The sequence below is a fragment of the Cebidichthys violaceus genome, unplaced genomic scaffold (assembly GCF_023349555.1).
Source record: "Cebidichthys violaceus isolate CVI_PGR_0920_01 unplaced genomic scaffold, fCebVio1.0.p SCAF_76, whole genome shotgun sequence".
Taxonomy (NCBI): Eukaryota; Metazoa; Chordata; class Actinopteri; order Perciformes; family Stichaeidae; genus Cebidichthys; species Cebidichthys violaceus.
In genome coordinates, this window is record NW_027176960.1 from 925,262 (window position 1) to 949,000 (window position 23,739).

At 49.3% G+C, this 23,739-nt stretch overlaps 1 protein-coding gene across 10 annotated transcripts in view; it reads right to left on the minus strand.

The window, feature by feature from the left end:
* Window positions 1-2,706: 2,706 nt before the first annotated feature.
* The window catches only part of LOC137892178 (histone-lysine N-methyltransferase 2C-like), a 44,876-nt gene continuing 23,843 nt past the window's right edge, over window positions 2,707-23,739 (minus strand). For 5 of the 10 annotated variants that reach the window (XM_068737147.1, XM_068737144.1, XM_068737143.1 and 2 more), the window contains 39 exons: window positions 21,976-22,501; window positions 20,857-21,839; window positions 19,675-19,956; window positions 19,173-19,510; window positions 18,911-19,092; window positions 18,273-18,659; window positions 17,757-18,173; window positions 17,271-17,669; window positions 17,046-17,145; window positions 16,759-16,861; window positions 16,602-16,665; window positions 16,168-16,400; window positions 15,526-15,819; window positions 14,903-15,010; window positions 13,082-13,903; window positions 12,778-13,014; window positions 12,121-12,303; window positions 11,638-11,799; window positions 11,415-11,535; window positions 11,211-11,325; window positions 10,830-11,005; window positions 10,418-10,521; window positions 10,194-10,331; window positions 10,005-10,053; window positions 9,782-9,897; window positions 9,525-9,614; window positions 9,194-9,376; window positions 8,968-9,095; window positions 8,682-8,877; window positions 8,356-8,565; window positions 7,793-8,169; window positions 7,466-7,578; window positions 7,204-7,340; window positions 6,953-7,080; window positions 6,622-6,823; window positions 6,396-6,512; window positions 6,030-6,103; window positions 4,604-4,712; window positions 2,707-3,658 (listed from right to left, as the gene is read on the minus strand). In XM_068737147.1, coding sequence (XP_068593248.1) covers window positions 3,566-3,658; window positions 4,604-4,712; window positions 6,030-6,103; window positions 6,396-6,512; window positions 6,622-6,823; window positions 6,953-7,080; window positions 7,204-7,340; window positions 7,466-7,578; window positions 7,793-8,169; window positions 8,356-8,565; window positions 8,682-8,877; window positions 8,968-9,095; window positions 9,194-9,376; window positions 9,525-9,614; window positions 9,782-9,897; window positions 10,005-10,053; window positions 10,194-10,331; window positions 10,418-10,521; window positions 10,830-11,005; window positions 11,211-11,325; window positions 11,415-11,535; window positions 11,638-11,799; window positions 12,121-12,303; window positions 12,778-13,014; window positions 13,082-13,903; window positions 14,903-15,010; window positions 15,526-15,819; window positions 16,168-16,400; window positions 16,602-16,665; window positions 16,759-16,861; window positions 17,046-17,145; window positions 17,271-17,669; window positions 17,757-18,173; window positions 18,273-18,659; window positions 18,911-19,092; window positions 19,173-19,510; window positions 19,675-19,956; window positions 20,857-21,839; window positions 21,976-22,501 — 8,796 coding nt within the window. In that variant the 3' untranslated portion in view covers window positions 2,707-3,565. The remainder of the gene's footprint in view (window positions 3,659-4,603; window positions 4,713-6,029; window positions 6,104-6,395; window positions 6,513-6,621; window positions 6,824-6,952; window positions 7,081-7,203; window positions 7,341-7,465; window positions 7,579-7,792; window positions 8,170-8,355; window positions 8,566-8,681; window positions 8,878-8,967; window positions 9,096-9,193; window positions 9,377-9,524; window positions 9,615-9,781; window positions 9,898-10,004; window positions 10,054-10,193; window positions 10,332-10,417; window positions 10,522-10,829; window positions 11,006-11,210; window positions 11,326-11,414; window positions 11,536-11,637; window positions 11,800-12,120; window positions 12,304-12,777; window positions 13,015-13,081; window positions 13,904-14,902; window positions 15,011-15,525; window positions 15,820-16,167; window positions 16,401-16,601; window positions 16,666-16,758; window positions 16,862-17,045; window positions 17,146-17,270; window positions 17,670-17,756; window positions 18,174-18,272; window positions 18,660-18,910; window positions 19,093-19,172; window positions 19,511-19,674; window positions 19,957-20,856; window positions 21,840-21,975; window positions 22,502-23,739) is intronic. The other 5 variants (XM_068737150.1, XM_068737141.1, XM_068737140.1 and 2 more) reach the window with 4 other exon arrangements.

Below are 23,739 nucleotides of genomic sequence, written 5' to 3' on the forward strand. Positions count from 1 at the left end.
AGAGACACACAATGACACAAAGAGACACAATGACCACAAAGACACACAATGATCTATGCATGTGTATTGTGTGATGCAGAGCTGTCTTATTATCTTCAAGTTCAGAGGGACGATAGTCCTCTGTTATATTGAGACATGGTATTGAATACATTACATTACATTACAGTCATTTAGCAGACGCTTTTATCCAAAGCAACTTACAATAAGTGCATCAACATTAGTAATCAAAAGAACTACTAGTCACCAGAAGTCATAAGTACATCTCCTTTAAACAAGCATCTAAGAGCATGAAGCAGAGCATAACTCAGAACCAAAGTACAGAGCAGAAACAAGAAAAACAGTTAGTGCTATAAGTAATACGAATACAATAAGTGCAACAAGCTAGTATGAATACAATAAGTGGTGAGTGGAAGGCTCAGGGTAGCACTTCCTGAAGAGCTGGGTTTTCAGCCTGCGCCGAAAGATGGGCAGCGACTCTGCTGTCCTAACGTCAGTGAAGTTCATTCCACCACTGTGGGGCCAGGACAGAAAACAGCCGTGACCGGGTCGGTCGGCCGCCGGGACCTCTGAGCGACGGGGAAACCAATCGCCCCGAAGCAGCAGAGCGAAGTGGTCGGGCGGGGGTGTAGGGCTTGACCGTGGCCTGGCGATAGGAAGGAGTTGTTCCTTTCACTGCCCTGTATTCTAGCACCAGAGTCTTAAACTGGATGTGAGCTCTTACAGGGAGCCAGTGTAGAGAACGGAGAAAGTTGTGTGGGAGAACTTGGGGCGATTGAACACCAGGCGAGCTGCGGCTTTCTGGACAAGCTCCAGAGGTCTGATGGCCGACGCCGGGGCTCCAGCAAGTAGAGAGTGTCAGTAGTCCAGACGGGAGATGACAAGAGCCTTGATGAGCACCTGCGCTGTCTCGTCAGTGAGGAAGAGGAGAATCCTCCTGATGTTGTAGAGCAGGAATCTGCAGGAGCGTGTAACTGATGAAATGTTTGCTGAGAATGACAGTTGGTCATCCAGGGTCACACCCAGGTTCCTCGCAGTCGGAGTTGGCGTCACCACGGTATCATCAATGGTGATGGACAGGTCCCGGTGCGGGCAACCCTTCCCCGGGAGGAACAGTAGCTCAGTTTTGTCTAGGTTGAGCTTGAGGTGGTGTGTCGTCATCCACTTCGAGATGTCAGCCAAGCATGCAGCGATGCGCGTCTCCACTTGGGTGTCACCAGGGGGAAATGACAAGACCAGCTGGGTGTCATCGGCATAACAATGGCTAGGTAAGAGAAGTCATGCGAGCGAATAACAGAACCCAGAGATGTTGTGTAGAGCGAGAAGAGAAGGGGGCCCAGGACTGAACCTTGCGGAACCCCCGTAGTCAGCATGCGTGGTTCCGACACGGCCCCCCTCCAGTCACCTGGTAGGATCTACCTGTCAGGTAGGATACAAACAGGGAGAGTGCAGAGCCTGAGACGCCCATCCCCTCGAGGGTGGAGAGGAGGATCTGATGGTTCACTGTGTCAAACGGCGCAGACAGGTCCAGGAGAATCAGAACAGAAGAGTTAGCTCTCACGGCGTGAAGCGACTCTGTCACCGCAAGGAGGGCCGTCTCTGTCGAGTGACCCGCCTTGAACCCGGACTGGTGGGGGTCCAAAAGGCTGTTCTGGTGGAGATAGGAAGACAGTTGGTTAAAGACAGCACATTCAAGTGTTTTGGATAGAAAGGGTAGAAGAGAAACCGGTCTGAAGTTCTTGACATCAGAGGGGTCAAGTGATGGTTTCTTCAGAAGGGGGGTGACTCTGGCAGTCTTGAAGGCTGTGGGAAAGCATCCTGAAACAAGAGATGTGTTGATGAGGTGGGTGAGGAAAGGAAGGAGTTCAGTCGCAATAGACTGAAGAAGAGGGGAAGGGATCGGGTCAAGGGAGCACGTGGTGGGGCGGTTAGATGTAACAAGGTTGAGGACTTCGTTAGGGGAGAGAGGAGCCAGATAGGGTAAGATGGGGCATGGAGATGGGAGGGAGAGCTGTGGGGGCAGGGCTGGACAGGGTGGACAGGGAGAGAGGGGCTGAGAGAAGGAGGATCTGATATCGTTTACCTTCTTGTCAAAGAAGTTGGCGAAATCATCAGGGAGAAGGGAGAAAGTAGGAGGAGAGGGTGGGGGTTGGAGGAGTGAAGTGAAAGTTTCAAAGAGTTTTTAGGATTGGAAGCAGAGGTTAGGATAATAGAGCGGAAGAACGCAGCTTTAGCAGTAGATAGAGAGGAGGAAAAAGTGGAAAGAAGAGCTTGGAAGTTAAGGAGGTCCTCCGGGAGTTTGCCTTTTCTCCATTTACGCTCAGCCTCTCTTAGGCTGCGTCCATCAGTACGCACTGAGTCCGACAGCCACGGGGCAGATGGAGTTGGCCATACAGGCCTGGAGGTGAAGGGACAGATGTAATCTCTTTTTTAAATTGAGCTACAGCACCATCAGAGAGACATCTAGTGTAAAAACAGTTAGTAAGAATTCAAACGTTTATAGACAAAAGAGGGTTCTGTGGAAAGATATTAAACGTTCTATTTTAATGGCAGAACAAGGTGGAGGGTTAAAACAGTGAGCGGGTTCCTGTTCACTCTGACAAGAACGTCGCTCTGCTGTCATGACGCTGTCCAGACCGACAGCATCGCCAAGGAAACATACCACCCACCGCCAGGTAACCCCCCCGAAATAACAGACAACAGTGTCGCTTCTTCAAGATGTAAAATATTTTATTTTCTGTAAATTATTCTAAATCAGATTCCACATTTTCCCAAAAAAAACATCATCGTCACTCTGTTAACGTGAATATTAAAAAAAACAAAAACAAAGCTTCATGTTGTCGAACTGTACACATCAGAGTCCTGATAAAACCTCATATGTACACAAAACAAAGTGAAAAAACAAAACATAAAAACGCCTGCAGCCAAAACGCTGGGTGAAAAAAACCAATAAAAACCGAAAAGTCTTCATCCAATCAGAACGCAGCGCGACAGGAAACAGACGGGCAGGTGATGAAGGTGAGGATGAGGATGCTAAGGTCGCTGTCGGTGGAGTGATTTCTAAACATTTTGTTTTTCCTTTAAATTTATAATACAGATATTTACAGGCCGAGACTCCGGACCTCGAACTCACCGCGTAATTAGAAAATAGCTTCATTCAGTAATAAATACAAAAAGAACAAAATCTCTTATTTTACAGGAAATCAACAAAATGCAGGAGGAGGAAGAGGAGGAAGAGGAACCACGTATGTTTCTGTGGGCAATGATCTGTTTTTGTTGTTTTATATGTTTTTTAATAGTGCAACTTAATGACGAAGACATTCTGATAGTTCACATTTACATCTGTGGTCATTTTTAAACACAATATACACAGAGGACCAGCCTCATCATAAGCCCCGCCCCTCACCTGTCAATCATCCAACACCACCAGAATTAGCCCCACCCCTCTTTCCAAACATTATTTCATGTGTGAACAGGTTTATTATCAATATACTGACTTCTGATATGAAGTGTAACCCCGCCCACATGGGGGTGAGAGACAGACAGAGAGAGACAGACAGATGTGTCTTCAGTTCATCCATTTACGGCAGTTAACGGCACCACAGTGACACGAGATCTTATGTTGATCGTCCTCCAGGTCAAACTTGTAGTCATAGGATAGCTGACAGAGAGAAAGAGACACACAGAGAGAGAGAGAAAGAGAGAGAAAGAGACAGACAGACAGACAGAGAGCGAGACAGAGAGACAGACAGAGACGGACAGAGAGAGACATAGAGACAGATGGACATAAAGAGAGAGAAAGACAGACAGGTTGATATTAAAAGGACAGATCATTATTACAAACAAGTCTTTAGGCAGATGTCTCAGGTCTAAAGATTTATATTGATTATTCCTATTGATTTACGTAGATTATTCCTATTGATTTACGTAGATTATTCCTATTGATTTACGTAGATTATTCCTATCGATTTATGATGATTATTCTTATTGATTTATGATGATTATTCCTATTGATTTATGATGATTATTCCTATTGATTTATGATTATTCTTATTGATTTATGTAGATTATTCCTATTGATTTCTGTAGATTATTCCTATTGATTTCTGTAGATTATTCCTATTGTTTTATGATGATTATTCTTATTGATTTACGTAGATTATTCCTATTGATTTCTGTAGATTATTCCTATTGATTTATGTAGATTATTCCTATTAATTTATGTAGATTATTCCTATTGATTCACATGAATTATTCCTATTGATTTACGTAGATTATTCCTATTGATTTACGTAGATTATTCCTATTGATTTACGTAGATTATTCCCATTGATTTACGTAGATTATTCCTATTGATTTATGATGATTATTGTTATTGATTTATGATGATTATTCCTATTGATTTATGTAGATTATTCCTATTGATTTATAATGATTATTCTTATTGATTTATGTAGATTATTCCTATTGATTTATGATGATTATTATTATTGATTTATAATGATTATTCCTATTGATTTATGTAGATTATTCCTATTGATTTATGATGATTATTCTTATTGATTTATGATAATTATTCCTATTGATTTATATTGATTATTAGTACCTCTTCTCCTCTCTGGATGCGTCTACAGGAGCTGATGATGATCTTGTTCTCCTTCTCCACAGTGACCACCTCTGTGATGCAGTTCGGAGAACACGAGTGGTTGATGTACCTATCAATCACAGACAGAGGGCGGGTCCTTTACATGATGACAAACAAACCACAGCTTCAAGCTTCAGATGCTGATTTGAGTTTAAAGAAAATGTGTTGGAAAGCTGAAATGAATTGCAAAAAAATGGCTGAAAAATGGGAGACTACCTGTCTGAAAATGTTGAAGGCCAAAAGGATTGAACTGCACTGCTGAAAACCCTTCTAGTTGAAATGTCTAACTGATAGAGTTGGAAGCTAAACTGTATTATCGAACAAAGCTAAGAGCTGCATTACAAGGCAGAAAAAGCTTGAAGCTAAACAATTTTACTGTCAAAGTAATAGTAGCAAAAGTAGTAGTAGTGGTTGTAATAGTAGTAGAAGTGGTAGTAAGGGATAGACTGAGTGGGTGAGAGAGGGGGAGAGGAGACAGAATCATGTTTGACACACACACACACACACACACACACACACACACACACACACACACACACACAGTGGTTATTAAATGACAGGCTTCATCACAAGCATTCCAGTTAGAATTCACTCTGTGGGGCTCCTCACTGACGGTCAGGTCTGCCTTCAGCCTCTTATAAACACTGTTAGATGGTGTATGATGTGTGTTGTATGATATATGATGTGTGATGTATGATGTGTGACGTATGATATATGATATGTCCGTGCTTTCATCAACAGCTGATGAAAAAGATGAGTTCCTGCTCGTCTCTTAGCTGTGTTGTCAAATTGTCTGCTAGTTCCTGAACTCGGTCTGATGGTGTTTCTTCACAAACTGACATTTTTAAAAATCTGTATCTGGTCGGAGCTCATCTGCTCACACACCTTTAAGCATTTACCTACAGATTTCATGTGTTGTAAAGCCACATTTAAAGTAGTCTTCAATGTACTCATGATCAGAGTAACCTTTGAAGAGCTGCTTCTATGACTGTTGTGTTTATGTATCTCATCATTTCGACCATGGGGATATTGTTATTATCAAATCTAACTTTTCATATTGTTTAAATGACATTTTTTACATTACGGTCATTTCAGTAGACACTTTTATCCAAAGCGACTTACAATTCAGTATCTATCTACACACCGTAGACGCAGCTACGGGAGACATTTTTGGGGTTAAGTGTCTTGCTAAAGGACACAATGACATGAGACTAGTGGAGCAGGAGCCGGGGATCGAACCACCAACCCTCTGATTGAAAGGCGGCCCTGCTCTCCACTCAACCACGGTGACGCCTTGAGTTTGACTCCTGTGTTCTACATGATTAAAGACGCTCCTTATTCCCACACACACCTACTAGAAATATGGTCAGAACACAAATGGTCTCACCTGGCCGGTCCTCCAGTGATGGTGGCGTCGATCACAAAGTCGTTATCGATCCGGAACATGTACACACCTCGGTTCTACACACACACACACACACACACACACACACACACACACACACACACACACACACACACACACACCAGTATACATTGGGTTCTAGGTAAAAACAGGTTGATAATTAGTGTATTTCTTTGATATACACAAGTAAAAAGAAAACAAATAAATATATTTAAAACTAACATAAATAATGAGTCCAGCTGAATATCTCCTAACTCAAGAGAAACATTGATGTGATCAGCTTTTGTTAATGTGTGTGTGTGTGTGTGTGTGTGTGTGTGTGTGTGTGTGTGTGTGTGTGTGTGTTACCTGAGACTCGTACAGCCTCTCCTTACGATTGGCCACTTCACTCCTGATGATGGTGCCGATGTACTCGATGACCATGGTGCATTTCTCAATGTCTCTGGCAGCGTAGAGACCCAGACCCTACACACACACACACACACACACACACACACACACACACACACACACACACATTAGTGATTTGTCCTTCAGTCAGTCAGGTGATCAGTCTGTGGTCCAGGTTCCTCACCTGTATACGAGAGCGAGCCAGGTAGACGCTGGTCTTCCACTCGGCCTTCATGCGTCGGTACTGAGCTGACTTGGAGTGACGTCCCTGATGAGCCGCCGCCACCGACTCCCCCGGAGACAGAGAGATGACACCGGGCACGAGGCCCACGATGGAGCCCACAGAGCCCTGACACCTGGGAGCGCTGCTGGTCAACAGGTTGGGTCTGACACAAAGACACACAGGTAGGACATCACTCACCTGTCTCTGAACTGATCCGCCAGTAAGGCATCTATTGGTACAGGTGTGTATCAAGTGTACATCTATCGGTACAGGTGTGTATCAGGTGTGCTACCTCTTGGTCTGGGAGGCTTTGGGTTCAGAACGGGCTGATCCAGAAGGGTTGAAGGCCAGAGGCCACTCCATGAGAGGGTTCCTTCCATAACGAAAGGTGTAACGCTCACAGGTCTCCACACCTGGCAACTACACACACACACACACACACACACACACACACACACACACACACACACACACACACACACACACACGTCAGTATGATGATTATGATATTCCATGTCATGTGTGCGTGTGTGAGAGACGTACAGACTCCAGGATCCTGGTCACTGCAGACGTCGTCAATCCAAACAGATCTTCTCCTTTCAGGTAAACTGGGAAAAGCTTCAGAGTCCCACTGGAGGATCTCATCTGTGATACTGGTCCCAGTATCTGGTCCCACACAGCTGGAGACACAGACACACACACACAACGAAACACAAATGATCTCAGGTGGTCACGTTCACAGGTCATTTTGATTGGCTGCCTGCTCCCAGTGGGCGGGTCTTGTGTAATACGAGGTGACATTTACCTTTAGGAGTTGGTCCGGTCAGGATGAGGTCATCGTATCCCGTCTCCACCACCTTCACTTTAAACAGCGGCCGGCCCTCGTCTTCCTCAATGCAGCACACGTACCGACAGCGTCTGCAGGCACACAGTGATGATGTCATTATCCAAACCAAAACGTTTCATTCGGGAAAACCACCAACGATTGATTGATTATTATTTCCTGTTTTCATTCAGAAAGACTTCCTGCTTTTCTCTGTTTTTCACATTAAACTGAATATTTTATAGATCAAACGATTAATGTAGAAAATGACTACAGGCGAGTGTAGAAGCAAAGCATAATGGGAGTTACCTGTTGCTGTGCCGCATGCTCCAGTAGATGCGGTTGGTGTGGTAACCGATGGGGAAGATGGCGGCCTTGTTGTGGAAGGCCTTCATCTGCTGTGGGAGGAGCCTCCCGATGGCGGCGAACAGCAGGCTGCCGACCCTGAAGGTGTGACGCCGCTCGCCACGCTGCACCACGGCGGCAATCTGCCGTGCCTCGTCCCGCTGCACGAACACCCGGCGGAACACGGCAAAGCACCGCAGCTCACAGTCGTACGGATCACAGACCGCCGAGAGGTCACAGCTCGGCCCCCCCGGGGTGGAGGAGGGGGAGTCGCTGGAGGAACGGTCCGCTCCAACAGGACCTGACCTGGGCTTATGGAGCTGACACAGCATCGTCTTGTCCTGGAGGAACCAGAAGAGTGTGTGTTAGTGTGTGTGTTAGTGTGTTACAGTGTGTTTAAGTGTGTGTGTTACAGAGTGGGTGTGTTACAGTGTGTTACAGTGTGTGTTACAGAGTGTGTGTTAAAGTGTTGTGTTACTGTGTGTGTTACAGAGTGTGTGTTACAGAGTGTGTGTTACAGTGTGTACCTTGAAGAAGGTGCAGTGGGCCTGCAGTGCACAGGTGAAGTGGTAGGTGTTGGTGCAGCGGAGGCGGTTGCAGCCGCTCGTAGCTCCGGTCCTGTGACAGTGAGCACAGCGTAGAGACAGACTCCTCCTCAGAGCCAGCTCCACGTTGATCAGAGCTCCAGCCTGAGTCTCGTACACCTCGCTGGACCACAGAGCGCAGTTCAGGTGGACCTGAGACATGGAGAGAGACAGGTTATCAACTGGTTCAGACATCAGAGACTCTGCTGGTTCCTGAAGGTTCAGACTATCATCAGAGACTCTGCTAGTTCCTGAAGGTCCAGACTCACCCACAGGTCCAGGTCCAGGTTCAGCAGTCTGGCCGGTCCGTCTGTCTGCCCGTCACCCTGCTGGTTACAGAAGCAGCACCTCCGCTGGTCTTTGGGTAACGGATCAGGACGAAGACACGCCCCCAGTTTATTCAGTAGTACATCAACTTCCTCCTCCGTTGGCATGGCAACCGTCTCGTTAGGAGTGCAAGTGCCTCTGGGATACAAGAGACACACAGAACAATGCTAACAGGCTAACCCGCGCAATGTGATGCTAACCTGCCGATTGTGATGCTAACAGGCTAACCTGCTGAGTGTGATGCTAAAGCTCCAGCGTCTCCAGCGGTTGCTCTTCATCCTCTTCCCGTGGCGAGACGACAGCGAGTCGTCTCCACCTGGGACCGCCCGGGGGCGGGGCTTCAGCTTCACCTTCACCTGTAAACCAAGTGCAGAGTCAATTAATCATCTAATCAACCAATCGGATGATCAGCTACTACTTTTGAGTCTACTTTCGAGTCAGTGACACCACCCACCTTGAGGCTGTCCATGCGCGGACTGGTCTCCATGGTGATGGCGGAGGCGGGGGGGAAGGAGAGTGGAGGGGAGGAGGTTGGAGGAGGTGAGGAGGAAGTGTGGAGGAGGGAGTGGACGGCTATGGAGGACATGTTGCTGGTGTACTGGTGCTGCACTCTGCTGGGAGAGATGGGGACGGCAGCCTGAGGACAGAAGAACATCATGAGGACATCAGCTGTACGCTATGACATCATCAAACATCAGAGGTGTGTCACTTCCTTTAGATGGTACATCACTCAGCTGATCACCATGACGGACTCCTGATCAATAACCAATAACCTGATCTCTCACCTGGTTCACAGCTCTTCTGCTCTGGTCAGATGTGTAGAGAGACGAGCAGTTTGGACTACAGAACATCAAGCTGGATCTGGACTGACCCTCCTGTAACACACACACACACACACACACACACACACACACACACACACACACACACACACACACACACACACACACACACACACACACACACACACACACACACACTGACTTCCTGTCTGCCATCTTTGTTGTTTCACTCTGTGTTACAGTTCTCTACTGCGTCCAACCTGTTTGAGCTCCTTGACGATTCGGACTCCGTTTCCCAGCAGCACCTTGCAGTAGCTGCAACAATGAGGCCTGGCAGTAGAAGAGCCGCCATGTTGGATGTAGTCCATTCTGACACCTGGAGGCAACACACAAACAGAAGATACAAAGCTGTCAATCACAAGCTTGCATGTATGTGTGTGTGTGTGTGTGTGTGTGTGTGTGTGTGTGTGTGTGTGTACAGACCAGTGTTTCCAGCAGTAGCTGGTCTCTGTTGATTGCTTCCAGATGAACTCTGCGAACACATCAAACAGTCAGTGTGACGTTCAGAATGATGACTTTTATTTCATGTCCACACAGTACTGTGTGTACACAGTACTGTATGTACACAGTACGTGTACACACAGTACTGTGTACATACAGTATTTGACCCACCTGTGTGAGTGGTACTCTAACTTCAGCCAGCAGAGCCAGAGAGCTCCTCCCGGTGCCGGTGGCTCTGCTCAGTTGGTAGTCAGAGGGGACGGGGACCAGTAACAGCTCGGCTACCGCTGCCATCACGTCTGCTACGGTCTGTAAACAGAGTCACAGTGATGTCATCAGGAGGGAGGGGCCACACATGAACACACAAACACACAAACACACACACAGATGTTTACCTGAGCTGCAACAGGGTTCAGGGTTATCGCTATGGTTACCAGGTCTGTGTTGGAGCATGAGGGACGACCCTGATGGTTAGGCTCCACCTTCACTTCCTGTTTCACTGCAGAGCCCGAACACACACACACACACACACACACACACACACACACACACACACACACACACACACACACACACACAACAGGTAAGGAATTAATAATTTTAATGTGTTGATCTTTCTTTTCTTTTTCAGTAACACAAAGTACTACTGCAGTAACACATGAAGTACCACTGCAGTAACACATGAAGTACTACTGCAGTAACACAGAGTACTACTGCAGTAACACAGAGTACTACTGCAGTAACACATGAAGTACTACTGCAGTAACACAAAGTATCTGGAGCCTTGTAACACTGCTGTTAACTGACCTTTTCCCCAGGCGCAAGGCATCATGGGTATTGTAGGCGAGACGCAGGGCGAGGGCGGCTCTAGTTTGATCCAGGAGAGGTTGGGGTACCTGCTGACTTCCTCGTCCGCCACGCTCTCTGGAGAAGACGACGGGACGAAGCCTTCAGGGCTGTCGCGTCCTGACGAGTCGTGAACTCTGTGGAGGAAAACACACGAAGAAGAAAGACGAGTCAGGGAAACGCGTCACCGCCTGGAGAAAAGGCCAAAGACGAGTTTAAACAAGCATATTATTTAGAGAATTATAATAATAAAGAGCAGAACAAACATGAACATTCTCCTCAACCTTTAAATGTCTGTAAAGATAAGTATTTAATCAGGACGTCTCAGTGGGCGGAGTTTACCTGAGCTCTTCCTGGTTGTTGTGGGGCGGTGTGGGCAGGGAGGCGGGGACATCTACTGTTTTTGGGGCGTGGTTTAGAGCCAGAAGCCCCTCCCCTTTCTGCTTCACACCTTTCACTGAAAAAACATTTTCAGTTAAGATCAGTGATAAACTCTGCAGATTCAAGCCTTAAAGACGAAACAGTGGGTCTAAAGAACACACTCACCCTCCTGCTCCGTCAGCTCCTCCGTCGTAGCGAAGCCGTTCACCAGCTTCTGCCTGGTGACGGGCGGGGGGGTGGGGGGCAGGGAGGCTGGAGGTGTGGGGGGGTTACTGAGGTTATTCTGCTGGAGGCAAGAGTTAAAGTTCAGAATCAAAGAATAAGGAAGTGAAGCTCAGGTAGTAGTACTGTCCTGTAGTACTGTCCTGTAGCACTCCTGCAGTAGTACCTTGTATATGAGCTGGGAGTAGTAGTCCGTGACTCCGTCCAGGACTCCGTTACCGAAGGAGCCGCTCAGTGTGGAGTCTCTGCCTAGAGAGGAACTCCCGTACGGGGGGAACAGACTCAGGTCCACCTCCAGAACCGGCTCCATCAGGGGCAGCACCGACAGCTGGGGGGGGGGGGGGGGCAATCAATAATCAATACAGATAATCAGTGAGCTATAAGACACGTTTAGCAGTAAGACCAATCAATATCTGATTATCAATGAATCCTCCGTTTTAAATCATACGTTAGAAAGACGACATCTCGGACTGTGGCGGCCATTTCATTAACGTAATATATCAATGAAGAAGATATTACATAACAAAAGTAGTGAAGGAGGCTAAAGGAGGCAGTCTAGAGGAGGTTAAAGGAGGCAGTCTAAAGGAGGCAGTCTAAAGGAGGCGGTCTAAAGGAAGTTAAAGGAGGTCAGAGCACTAGGTTGGTCTACCTGTCTGTCGTGGTTCATCAGTGGGTCAGAGGAGGAGGAGTGAAGCGTCTTCTCCTCTTCCTCCTTCTTCCTCCTCTTGTTTTTAGCAGCTTTATCTTTCTCCGGTCGAGCCAGTCTCTTACAGCGCTGAGTCTTCTTCCTGCCAGAGTCCAGGAGATCTGGACCAGGACCGTCCATCAGGACCTGGAGGATAACCAACAATTAACTAACTAGTTTCCTGTTGCTGGTAGTAAACAAAAGTCAAAATGAGGTGGAGATCATGTGACCTGACACCACAGATACCAGATCAATAAGATCATTAACAGAGCTCAACTAATTCTCAGCTAGCTCAAATAACGTATAACTAGCTCAGGTAGCTCTCAACTAGCTTATAACTAGCTCAACTAATTCTCAACTAGCTCAGCTAGCTCTTAACTAACTCAAACAATGTATAACTAGCTCAACTTACGTATAACTAGCTCAGCTAGCTCTCAACTAGCTTATAACTAGCTCAACCAATGTATAACTAGCTCAACTAATTCTCAACTAGCTTACAACTAGCTCAACTAATGTATATCTAACACAACAAATTCTCAACTAGCTCATAACTAGCTCAACTAACGTATAGCTCATCATTTCTAAGAGGTCAGAGGTCATTACAGTTAACCCTCTCCTCACCACATTGCCATGGGAGCCAGGCCCGTCCTCTTCCTCAGACCGAGCGCTCTCATTGGACAGCTGGCGGGCAGTGGGCGGCGCCTGTCCGGTGGGGGACATCTTGTCCTTCAGCAGGTGTCTGAGGAGCTCCTTCCCAGTGTCTCCACCATGGAGAGAAGAGGGGGGGAAGAATCCATCACCCTCCTCCATCTTCACCAGACCTCCTCCACAAGCTCCTCCCTCCTCACGCTCCTCCTGCTAGGACATGAAGTATAAATATACAACACCTACTATCACAGTAATATCACAGTGAACTCAGACCCACCTTGACCTCCAGACGAGCTGCAGACAGGGGACCTCTCTGACACTCCGTGCCCAGAGACGAGCCTCTCTGCTGGGCTGCGGAGATGACGGACAGCTGCCTCTCCAACTCTGACGATGGAGCCAGACCGGAGAGGGAGGAGTTTAGAGAGAAGCAGAGTTCTGATTGGTCCACGCTGCCCCGGGTGGGCGTAGAGCAGGAAGTGTCTGACAGAGCAGGAGTGGGCGGAGCTGTGGTGTCATCAGAGTGCGACGATAGCGGCGTCCTGGCTCCTCCTCCTCCTGCCGTGTCGTCTCCGTCCCTCTTCCTGCTCCTCTTCTTCTTTGGTTTGTCATCGGGGATGATGTCAGAGTAGAGCTGGATGAGGGAGGCGGGGCCTCCAGAGGAGTAGCAGCCAAAGGAGGGGGGGAGAGAGGTAGAGGGGGAGGAAGAAGAGGAGTCGAGTCCAAACCGATGAGGGGGTCTGGTGTGGGGGTCCATGGGGGGCCTGGTGTGGGGGTCCATGGGGGGCCTGTGCTCAGGCAGGGCCCTGCCCCGCTCTGCTGTGGCCCCGGGTCCTCCTGTGAAGCCCTGGTAGAGGCCATGGTGCTGTGGGGGAGGTTTAGCTGCTGGGGGGGACTGGAGGAAGTCCTGGGGCAGCTCAGAGCTGAAGAAGGGACCATCACTTCCAGGTGCTGACCCAGCAGGACCTGCAGGTACTCGAGCCCCTAACAGAGGTCCAGATGGAGGAATGGCTGCTAGTCCAGCTCCAGGACCCATGGAGGCTCCTAGGAGGCCTTGTTGCTCCAGCTCCAGTCTCTGCTGCAGGGAGCGGTGACGCTCCACCTAAGAGGAGAAGAAGAACATCTGTATGTTTCTACTTCCTGTTCTCTACAGATGAACATCTGTATGTTTCTACTTCCTGTTCTCTACAGAATAACATCTATATGTTTCTACTTCCTGTTCTCTACAGATGAACAGCTGTATGTTTCTACTTCCTGTTCTCTACAGATGAACAGCTGTATGTTTCTACTTCCTGTTCTCTACAGATGAACAGCTGTATGTTTCTACTTCCTGTTCTCTACAGATGAACAGCTGTATGTTTCTACTTCCTGTTCACTACAAATGAACATCTGTATGTTTCTACTTCCTGTTCTCTACAGATGAACAGCTGTATGTTTCTACTTCCTGTTCTCTACAAATGAACATCTGTATGTTTCTACTTCCTGTTCTCTACAGACTTCCTGTTCTCTACAGATGAACATCTGTATGTTTCTACTTGCTGTTCTCTACAGACTTCCTGTTCTCTACAGAACAACATCTGTATGTTTTTACTTCCTGTTCTCTACAAATGAACATCTGTATGTTTCTACTTCCTGTTCTCTACAGACTTCCTGTTCTCTACAAATGAACATCTGTATGTTTCTACTTCCTGTTCTCTACAGACTTCCTGTTCTCTACAGAATAACATCTATATGTTTCTACTTCCTGTTCTCTACAGATGAACAGCTGTATGTTTATACTTCCTGTTCTCTACAGATGAACATCTGTATGTTTCTACTTCCTGTTCTCTACAGATGACCATCTGTATGTTTCTACTTTCTGTTCTCTCCAGATGAGCAGATATGTTTCTACTTCCTGCTCTCTACAGAATAACATCTATGTTTCTACTTCCTGTTCTCTACAGATGAACATCTGTATGTTTCTACTTCCTTTTCTCTTTAGAATAACATCTGTATGCTTCCACTTCCTGTTCTCTTCAGAATAACATCTGTATGCTTCCACTTCCTGCTCTCTACAGATGAACATCTGTGTTCTCTGAGTGATGATGGTGTGATGTTTCACCTCCTGCATGAGCTGAACTCTCTGCCTCTCCTGCTGCTCCCTCAGCCTCTCCCTCCTCTCCCTCTCCTGGAAACCCTCACTGAACGGGTTGTTATCGTCAAACTTCACCTGCAGGTCGTGGAGACAGAAATCAGCTCTCTGTGCTGAGGAGCTTCACGCTTTGAGCAGTTATAACCTTTGTGGTAACTCCATTAACATTAGATATATAAAAAAAATATATTTTACAAAGTAAAAGTCAGGACAGGAACACGATTGAGATGTTCTGTTGTTTCTCTGATCTCAGTTCTTAATTAAATATCAAAAAGCTGTTTGAAGTCACATTAATTCATCGTTCTATCTTTAAGGAGAATGTGGAGCTGAGCCGATTGGTGGATTGATCCAGATGTCTGCCCCTTTTCTTAAATTGGTAAAATAAATCTTTTTAACTTTATTTCTCAAGGTCTTCTGACATTTTATAGACGTTGTAAATTAGCATCAGATAATTGGTTAATTACAGGCGTGTGATCTGGTGTAGATTTGTTTGTGGTGAAGTTTTGTTGTTTCTCACTGAAACTCAACATGAACAAACATGTTGAATGAATTTCTTTCCTCGTTAAACCTTCGTAGAGCTCCAGGTGAGTTACCTGAGGGGGGTCCCCTGCTGCTCCATTGGTTCCTCCGGTGGGGCCCCCAATGAAGACTGCTGGGGGGGTCTGGGTGTGTGAGGGAGTCTGGTGGGCTTTAGGCAGGACAGGGGGGATCTGGAGAGGCATCCTCTGACCCATCAACCCGGGGGGGCCGCCCAGGTGGGTCTGCATTGGCACCATGGGTTGGGAGAAGGGGGTCTGGGGGATGGGGGGCACTCCTGTAGCTCTCTGCTGCTGCTTGGTCCTGTAGTCCTCAATCAGCTCGGCATGATCCTTCTGCTGCTTCCGGATCTGAACAGACATCACAGAGATACGTGTTCTTCTTCCTCTGACGATGAACACCATCAACACTGGAGCTCATTTTGACTCATTCAAATACGCACTGGAGCACCAAAGGTGGATTGATCTGCCGCTGAAAATAGTCCCCAACAAACCCACCATTTCATTTGATAGAAACTACAGTGACCAGCTGTTGACTATTGTGTTAAAGACAGAAGCTGCACAGTTGGTGGTGTGAGAGCATCGTGTGAGGGGCCGTAGGTACAGAGGCCTTCAGGATGCATGTAGCACTATGTGAGAGCTGTGGGACTTTACTGGTGTTGGTATGGACCATTACATGTTCTGTATGTGCTGGTGTACCTGCTCCAGCTGCTTCTGGACCGCCCCCTGCTGCTCCGTGATGTTGCAGAGCTGGGCGGCGTCCTCCTCGGCGACGGCTCGGCCGGCCTTCTTGGCCGTTCTCTGTTTGGCTGACAGAGATTTCTTGGTCTTGCGAAAACCTGCAATCTGGTCCTCCAGGAGGCGCTGCTGCATCTGCAGGAGCTGCTGCGTCTCCACCAACCACTCCTCGTACTGACGCCGCTGAGACTCGTCTGCAGGACACAGGACGGACTTTACACACCGAGAACGAACTTTACAGGGACGCAGGAGACGTCTTTAGAGATCAGTAACAATTGTGAAAAAAACACAAGAGTTGATCAATTCCTTTTTTTCTTTTTTGGGTCTTTGTTTTTCGTGTTTATTTAACATCTGAATCAAGGGCCACGTTGTTGGGATTATGTTCTCATACTCACTGACGAAGCTTGAGCCGAAGCTGGGAGGGTTCGGTCGCACCAATGGGGGGTTCAACTTCCCCTCCTGACAGGAAGACAAGACACATCACGACGGGCAGAAACAAGTCCTATTCATTAGTGTTTCAATCAAACATCATGTTGTCATGGTTCTACACACCTGAACCACCAGCTGTGGAGGCTGAGGAGTCCCCTCTGGACCCAGAGCCACCGGGGCCACCGGGACCACCGGGACCACTGGAGCCACCGGAGCCTGTTGGAACCTGACACACACACACACACACACACACACACACACACACACACACACACACACACACACACACACACACACACACACACACACAATGAAGAGTAACAAATGCACATGAACAAAACAGAACCAGTCATCGGCTTCATCAGCTGTCAGCAGTGACACCTGGCACAAGAGGTCAGAGGTCATCCTACCTGTTGAGTCCCAGGTTGCCCTGGGTCATGACCTTGTTGATGCCCTTCAGAGCCACCATCTTGGCCTTCATGATGGGGTCAGAGATCGAGTCAAAGTCTGCTGAACACACACATCAAATGACCTTTAGAAGCATACCACCTTCCAAAACAACAATGGTAAAAGATGAAACGGCATTAAGGTAAACAGGAGCACTTTAAAAAAGGTCCGTCAGGTTCAGGTCTTACCCATATTGGGTAACACAGGGTCTGTGGTGGACCTCTGTCTGATTAGGGCCTGCATCTGTTTCTGCTGCTGCTGCTCCTGGCGCTCCTGGTCCAGGAGGTCCTGCAGGAGGAGCGGCTGCTCCTCCAGAAGCAATAGCCTGTGCTGTTCCTGGTCCAGGTTCTGGGGGAGGACAACCTGGGTCTGGGTGAAGGTCCCCTGGTGTAAAAGCTGGGTCTGAGGGTTGAGAAGGAGGCGAGGCTGGGAGGGTTGGAGGGACAGCGGGTGAGGCGGGGCATGAGGGCCCTGAGTAGTCAGACTGGTGTGGGCAGAAACTGGGAGACCCTGAGGGTGGGGGGTGAAGACAGCTGAGGGAGGGGGTCCAAACGGTCTCTGCTGCTGCTGGAAGACAGACTGTTGACCTGCAGATGAGAGGGAGTTACAGTTCAGATGAATAAATACAGATCATTAATCTATCAATAACATGAAATACGGTTCATATTCGTTACCTCCAGCCATGGGGGGGTGAACCCTGGGAGTCATGCCCGATGACAAAGCCTGTTCTTGGGTCTGGAGACAAACAGAACCAGGACCTAATGGCTGGCTGGTGCCTGGTGCCTCAGACCCTGGAGGTCTGCTGGTGGTGACCACACCCGCATGAGGTGTAGGTTGCTGGGTAGCAGAGGGGCCGTCCTGTACTTCCTGTTTGACGTGGCCAATCAGGTGGCCATCGGTCTTTGTGGACCCACCAGCATCATCCCTCCTCTCCTCCACCGGCTCCCCCAGGTCCAGCTCCTCGTTGAACATGTCCTTCTTGTCCTCCAGATTGAGCTCAGGGTCGGCGTAGGCGATCAGGTCAAACTTTCCCGACAGCAGGAAGTCGTCAAGGTGGAGGTCATTCGGACCCAGATCCAGGTCTTCTTTACCTGAAACAGCCAGCACAAAGTTCGTCATTATGATTTATGTCATGATTCATCTACTCCGTCCTGGATCTGAGGACCCAGATGTGACTCCTGTGCTCTTACCGTCTTCAGGGTCCAGGTTCAGGTTGAGGTCCACCAGATCTTTCACCTCCACGTCTTCCAGGTCCTTCACGGCAGAGTCCTCCCCCTCCAGGTGCTCCTCTGGGAGCGTGGACTCTCCGCTCTGAGTATGCGCTGGTGCGTGCTGCTGGTTCAGCTGTTCCATCACCATCGCCGGGCCCAGCGCTGTCTCACCCATCCTGGCCCCCGGACCGGGTCTGACCGGAGACGGCTGAGGGTCTCTGGGGGGCCGCAGCGGGACCTCGGGCAGAGAGAAGGACATCCTCAGGCGGTTCTCAGGGGCGCGATGACGGAGCTCGATGTAGGGCTGTCCCATGATACTGTGCTGCTGGAGGGGGAGGGAGCGGGGGAGGAAGGGCTGGGGGACACCTGGGGGAGTAGGAAGGGGGCCATCAGTGACTTTAAAAAGAACTGAATCAATAAATGAGCCAGAGAGAAGATGACATCATGCAGGTTCACCAGAGACTCCAGCAGAGACCAGTCCACCGTGGACTTTAGTCTACAGGGACCAGTAGTCCTCATTATACAGGATGAATAGCTTTACCTTAAGACTACATATAGTTGTGGTCCCTGATGTTCTCCATGCAGCAGCTTTGTAATGGAGCGGTTCATAAACTCACCAGACATCATGTGTGGCTGAGCGCCGGAAGCCGGGATGGGTCGGATGCCGGTGAACTCCACAGGTATCGGCCTCTTCATCTGGAAAGTGACTTCCTCCACCATACTGAGCCCAGATCCAGGCACCGCTCCCTGGGGAGGCCGTAAGAAGGAGTCCTGGAGACCCGCTGAAGGAACACCAAACCTGAAGGAGCAAGAAAAAGATGAGTGAACCAGAACACATCATCAGATCAGGTCAGGACCAGGTTTTGAGGCTCTTCTCACCTCTGGACTGGTCCTCGGACTGGCAGCTCTTTTGGGGTGAACCCCCTCTGCTGCTGCTCCCCGGGGAAACCTCCAGGGAACCTGGAGGCCAAAGCCCCCGCTGCCCCACCAGGCCTCACGGTGCCGGGGTATGGGGGTGGGGGACGTCCAAACAGGTCTGTTGGAGGAGCAGTGGAGGAGTCTGGCTGCGACCAGTGTTGTGGTGTGGCAGAACCAGGGGCGGTTCCAGCAACATGGGGTCCAGAGAGTCCAGAAGCTGCTTCCTGCAGACCTTTCTCCTGCCGTAACGCACTCTTCTGCTGCTGCTGCCTCAGGATGAGCTGCCGTAGACGCTGACGCTGCACAGAAACAGATAGAACAGTAGAACTCAGCAGAACCGAGAAACCAGAACCAACCAGCCCAGAACTGAACCTTTTCAAGAGTTGAGACCACACATCAGAAATTTCAGCTCTGATTCAAGAAACCAGAACATGAAAAATGACATGGAGGTCACCTGTCCCACCTGTCTCAGCTTCTCTTCCGAATCACCAAGCTGAGGCAGCATGCTCATTGGTCCATCTAAAGGAGCCACAGCCATCGCTGCCATCTTATTGGTTGTTGTCTTGTCCATCTGTGAGGGGCCTGCTGTCATGTGACTCTGCTCAAAGGGGTCGTGACCGGGAGTCTGACCCGCCAAGAAGATGCTCTCTTCTGACATCCCAGGGTGCTTCAGGGTCTGGTTGCTGAGGGTTGTGGGAAATAAGTCCTGCTGTTGTTGTTGTCGTCTTCCTGGAGACTGCTGCAACTAAAGAGAGAAGAACAACATCAAACAACGTACGCTGCAGTACAGACATGTAAATTGTAGTACAAACTAGTGCTGGGCGGTATACCGGTTTTAATTTCCCGAATGATATTAATTCTTTTCATATACCATCATACTGGTGCATAGCAGAAACAACTGCTGTCGCTCTTCAACAGGAAGCAAAATATATTGTTGACTGTAACGAGCGCTACGGTCAGAGCTAGTTGTCTTAAGTTTATTGAGAGGAACCTTAATCATGGTTGTAACTTTATAACACAACAATTAATAACCCAGAACTAACGCTCTTGTTCGTGACATATAAACAATTTGTAACACTAATAATTGTACATTTATAAAATTACGCTGCAGAACGGCATGCTGGGTACAGCTCGGTAGCTAGCTGTTAGCACAAGTCTGCTAACAGCTGGGAGAGACTCCTCCTACATTAAGAACAGAACAAAGAGATGCAGGAGGAACAAAGAGACTTTTGCTTTTTGGGATATATTTTGGTCAGACACATATGCAACGGCGAGTACCGTGTACTATGTGTGGTATTAGTAATAAATGTACGTTGGTACATAGAGGGTGATAAGAAGCTGTAGAGGAGGGACTTAGGACCCAGGGGAATGTAGGTGAAGGAAACAGAAAGTGACTGAAGACACGCAACACAAACAGCTGTTCACCGCTCGCTGCCGGCCGGTTCTTGTGTTAAAAATGTCCACTTTATAATTAAATGCGTGATAAAATAATTTTCGGCATTAATTAATTAATGCGTTAACGCGGAAAAAAATACCGTGAAACCGGTATAATCTTACAAAATACCGTGATGCACATTTTTGGTCATACCGCCCAGTACTATCATAAAAATGCAGCACAGACATGTGACACTGTGTTGTCCGTTACCTGTTGGTGTGTTGGGGTGAAGGTCACCGTCTCTCCAGACAGCCCTGGAACCAAAGTGGATGAACCGGATCCTGCAAGTTGAGGAGTGAAGATCTCCATTGGGGCCTGGCTGAAGGTCTCTGGGACCTTATGGGGCCGCGGTGTGGAGGGCTGCTGGGCGTAGGGGTCCAACATAGGTCGTGGTGTGGAGGGCTGCTGGCCGTAGGGGTCCAACATGGGTCGTGGTGTGGAGGGCTGCTGTGCGTAGGGGTCCAACATGGGTCGTGGTGTACCGGCGGGCTGGGCGTAGGGGTCTGTGTTCCGTTGACTCCCCGGCGATCGAGGGAAGTGCTCTGTGACAGTGGGGCGGGGAGTCCCTGGGTTGGAGGCGTAAGGGTCGAGGTTTTGGTGGGAGGGGGACGGACGCCTGCTGGTAGACTGCTGGTTATACTGGTCCAGTCTCAGTGCAGGTGGTGTGGTTAGGTATGTGGGGTCAGAATGAGGGTGTGGTGTACCCGGAGTCTGAGGGTTGGTGTAGGGATCGGGCGAGGGCCGGGAGGTCAAAGGTGAGTGCTGGGTGAAGGGGTCAGACATCTGCTGGCTGTAGTCAGGTCTGGGGGTACCAGGAGTCTGGGCATAGGGGCTGCGGTGGGGGGAGCCCAGTCCAGACAGCGGACTGGAGGGGAAAGGAGGGTCCTGCGACTGGGAGAGAGCAAAGCCCAGGTCTGTGGGTCTAGACAGGTCCCTCCTTCCTGCTCCTCCTGTGGTACCAAACACCTCCAGTTGAGGCTGGTGCTGAGGAGGCATGGGGGCTTTAAACAACCCGCCATGCACCAGTTCACCACCGCGACCGTACAGTTCAGACACCGCTGCACGGATGTTACTGCTGTTGTGAGGAGTCCGCTGGTACGGCTCAGCTGCTCGGATACCAATGTGTCGGGCTGAAGGGTCGGAGGCCGAGCCAGAGGGAGGACTCATCATACCGGCCCTGTTCTGCTGCAGTCCTGGGAGGAGAAAACAAGGAGGAGACGGTCACTGGGAGGAGAAAACAAGGAGGAGACGTCACTGGGAGGAGAAAACAAGGAGGAGACGGTCGATGGGAGAAGAAGACCAGGAGGTGCCAACTGGGAGGAGAGTTACCTTGTTGGGGTCCGAGGGTCCTGGAGACTTCGGAGGTTTTGGAGTCGGGGGACGGTGCAGGAGAACCAAAGGCATCGTGGGCTGGGGAGGAGCTGAGGGAGTTGTGACGCTGGGGGCCACCAGCCTGCGAGGAGGGGGGGCGGGTAGTCCCTGCTACTTTAATGTTGGGTTCCCAGGGTGAGGAGGGACGGGAGGAGGGCGGGGAGAACATCTGAGGGGAGGAGGGGGGCTGGTGGAGGGGAGAGGAGGGCAGGGGGGAGTGAGGGAGTGAGGAGAAGCCAGAAGGGGGAGGGGCTTGTGGTCTGAGGAAGACGTTGTCAATCAGTCCCGAGCTCTGCTGAAGGAGGTGCTGCCTGGAGGCGTCGCCCCCTATGACAGGCGCCATGGGGCTTCTGCTGCCGGCGTCCGGAGAAAGACGTCCGGCGAGCTGCAGCTGCCTCTGCTGGAGGAGCTGCTCGTTCTTCACCTGCTCCAGCTTCTGACTGGCCTCCATCTTCGCCAGCTGCTTGCTCTTGTGACGCATTTGCTAAAAGAGAGAAAATGAAACGCAGAGAGGAAGACGGACGGAAACACAGAGCGACACGAGTCAGCGTCTCTGCGTCTCTACAGTTCAAACATGATGACATGGCAGCTAGTAATGCTCGCTTTCCCTCTCTCTCTGTTAATGACAATCAGTGATGAAGTCATTTTATGTACTGGAAGATCAAACATGTGACTGAGAATCATTCAACTGTGTGTGATGTGTTGGGGGGAGGGGGGGGCTGATCACTTGTCCTCCCTGCTGTCTGTCTCTCACCTGGTTAATCATACCCGCAGTGATACCTGCTCACTGTGAACGTCGAGCTGCTGTCATCCTCCGTCACACAGACCTCCGTCACACGGTCTGAATGTTCAAACGCCAGACCGCTTCACAGCCTTTCCCCTCCCCCACCTCGACTGACCGCTACGTTCACCACATTTCATACTGCTCATTACTAACTCTGATGGAGCTACTAGGGAATGTGTCATAATGGTAGTTTGGCTGGTTTGTGTTAAATCTAACCGCACCATCTCTCTCCACTTGTATCTGTATGACGAGAAGAGAATCTGTGCTGCAGTTTGAATCCACGCGTCTTCATCGGTGCGCGGTGGACATTGAAGGACGGCAGCAGAACAACGTTCAGAGGAAGCATCCCTTTAGAATAAAGTCAGTCAGTTCTGAGACAGACTGAGGCCACGGACAACAACTCTGGGTCAACTTTACTTCAACTGTCCTCAGACTGAAATGAGTGCTGTGTTCACAAACCCTGAAATGTGGCCCAGAGAAGAGAACCGTGACCCGTCCTGGGTCCATGTGTCTGAAATCCTCTTTGCTTGGGGAGAGTTTGTCGCTTCGGTCTGAGACATTTATAGTTTCCAGTGTTTCTGTCCTTGAGATCAATGATGAGGCTGTTAACTGACCATTGACCGGCTGCTAACTGACCATTGACCGGCTGCTAACTGGCTCTTAACTGACCACTGACTGGCTGCTAACCGGCTGTTAACTGACCATTGACCAGCTGCTAACCGACCATTGGCCGGCTGCTAACCAGCTGTTGACTGGCTTTTAACTGACCATTTACCGGCTGCTAACTGACCATTGACTGGCTGCTAACCAGCTGTTGACCGGCTGCTGACCTCCAGGTGAACCGGTGGAAACTGTGTGGACCAGCAGAAGCAGCGCTCCGGGACACAAAGAGAATTTCAGAGGGTCATGGATCCAGGAAGTCTGCCTGAACAAGTTCT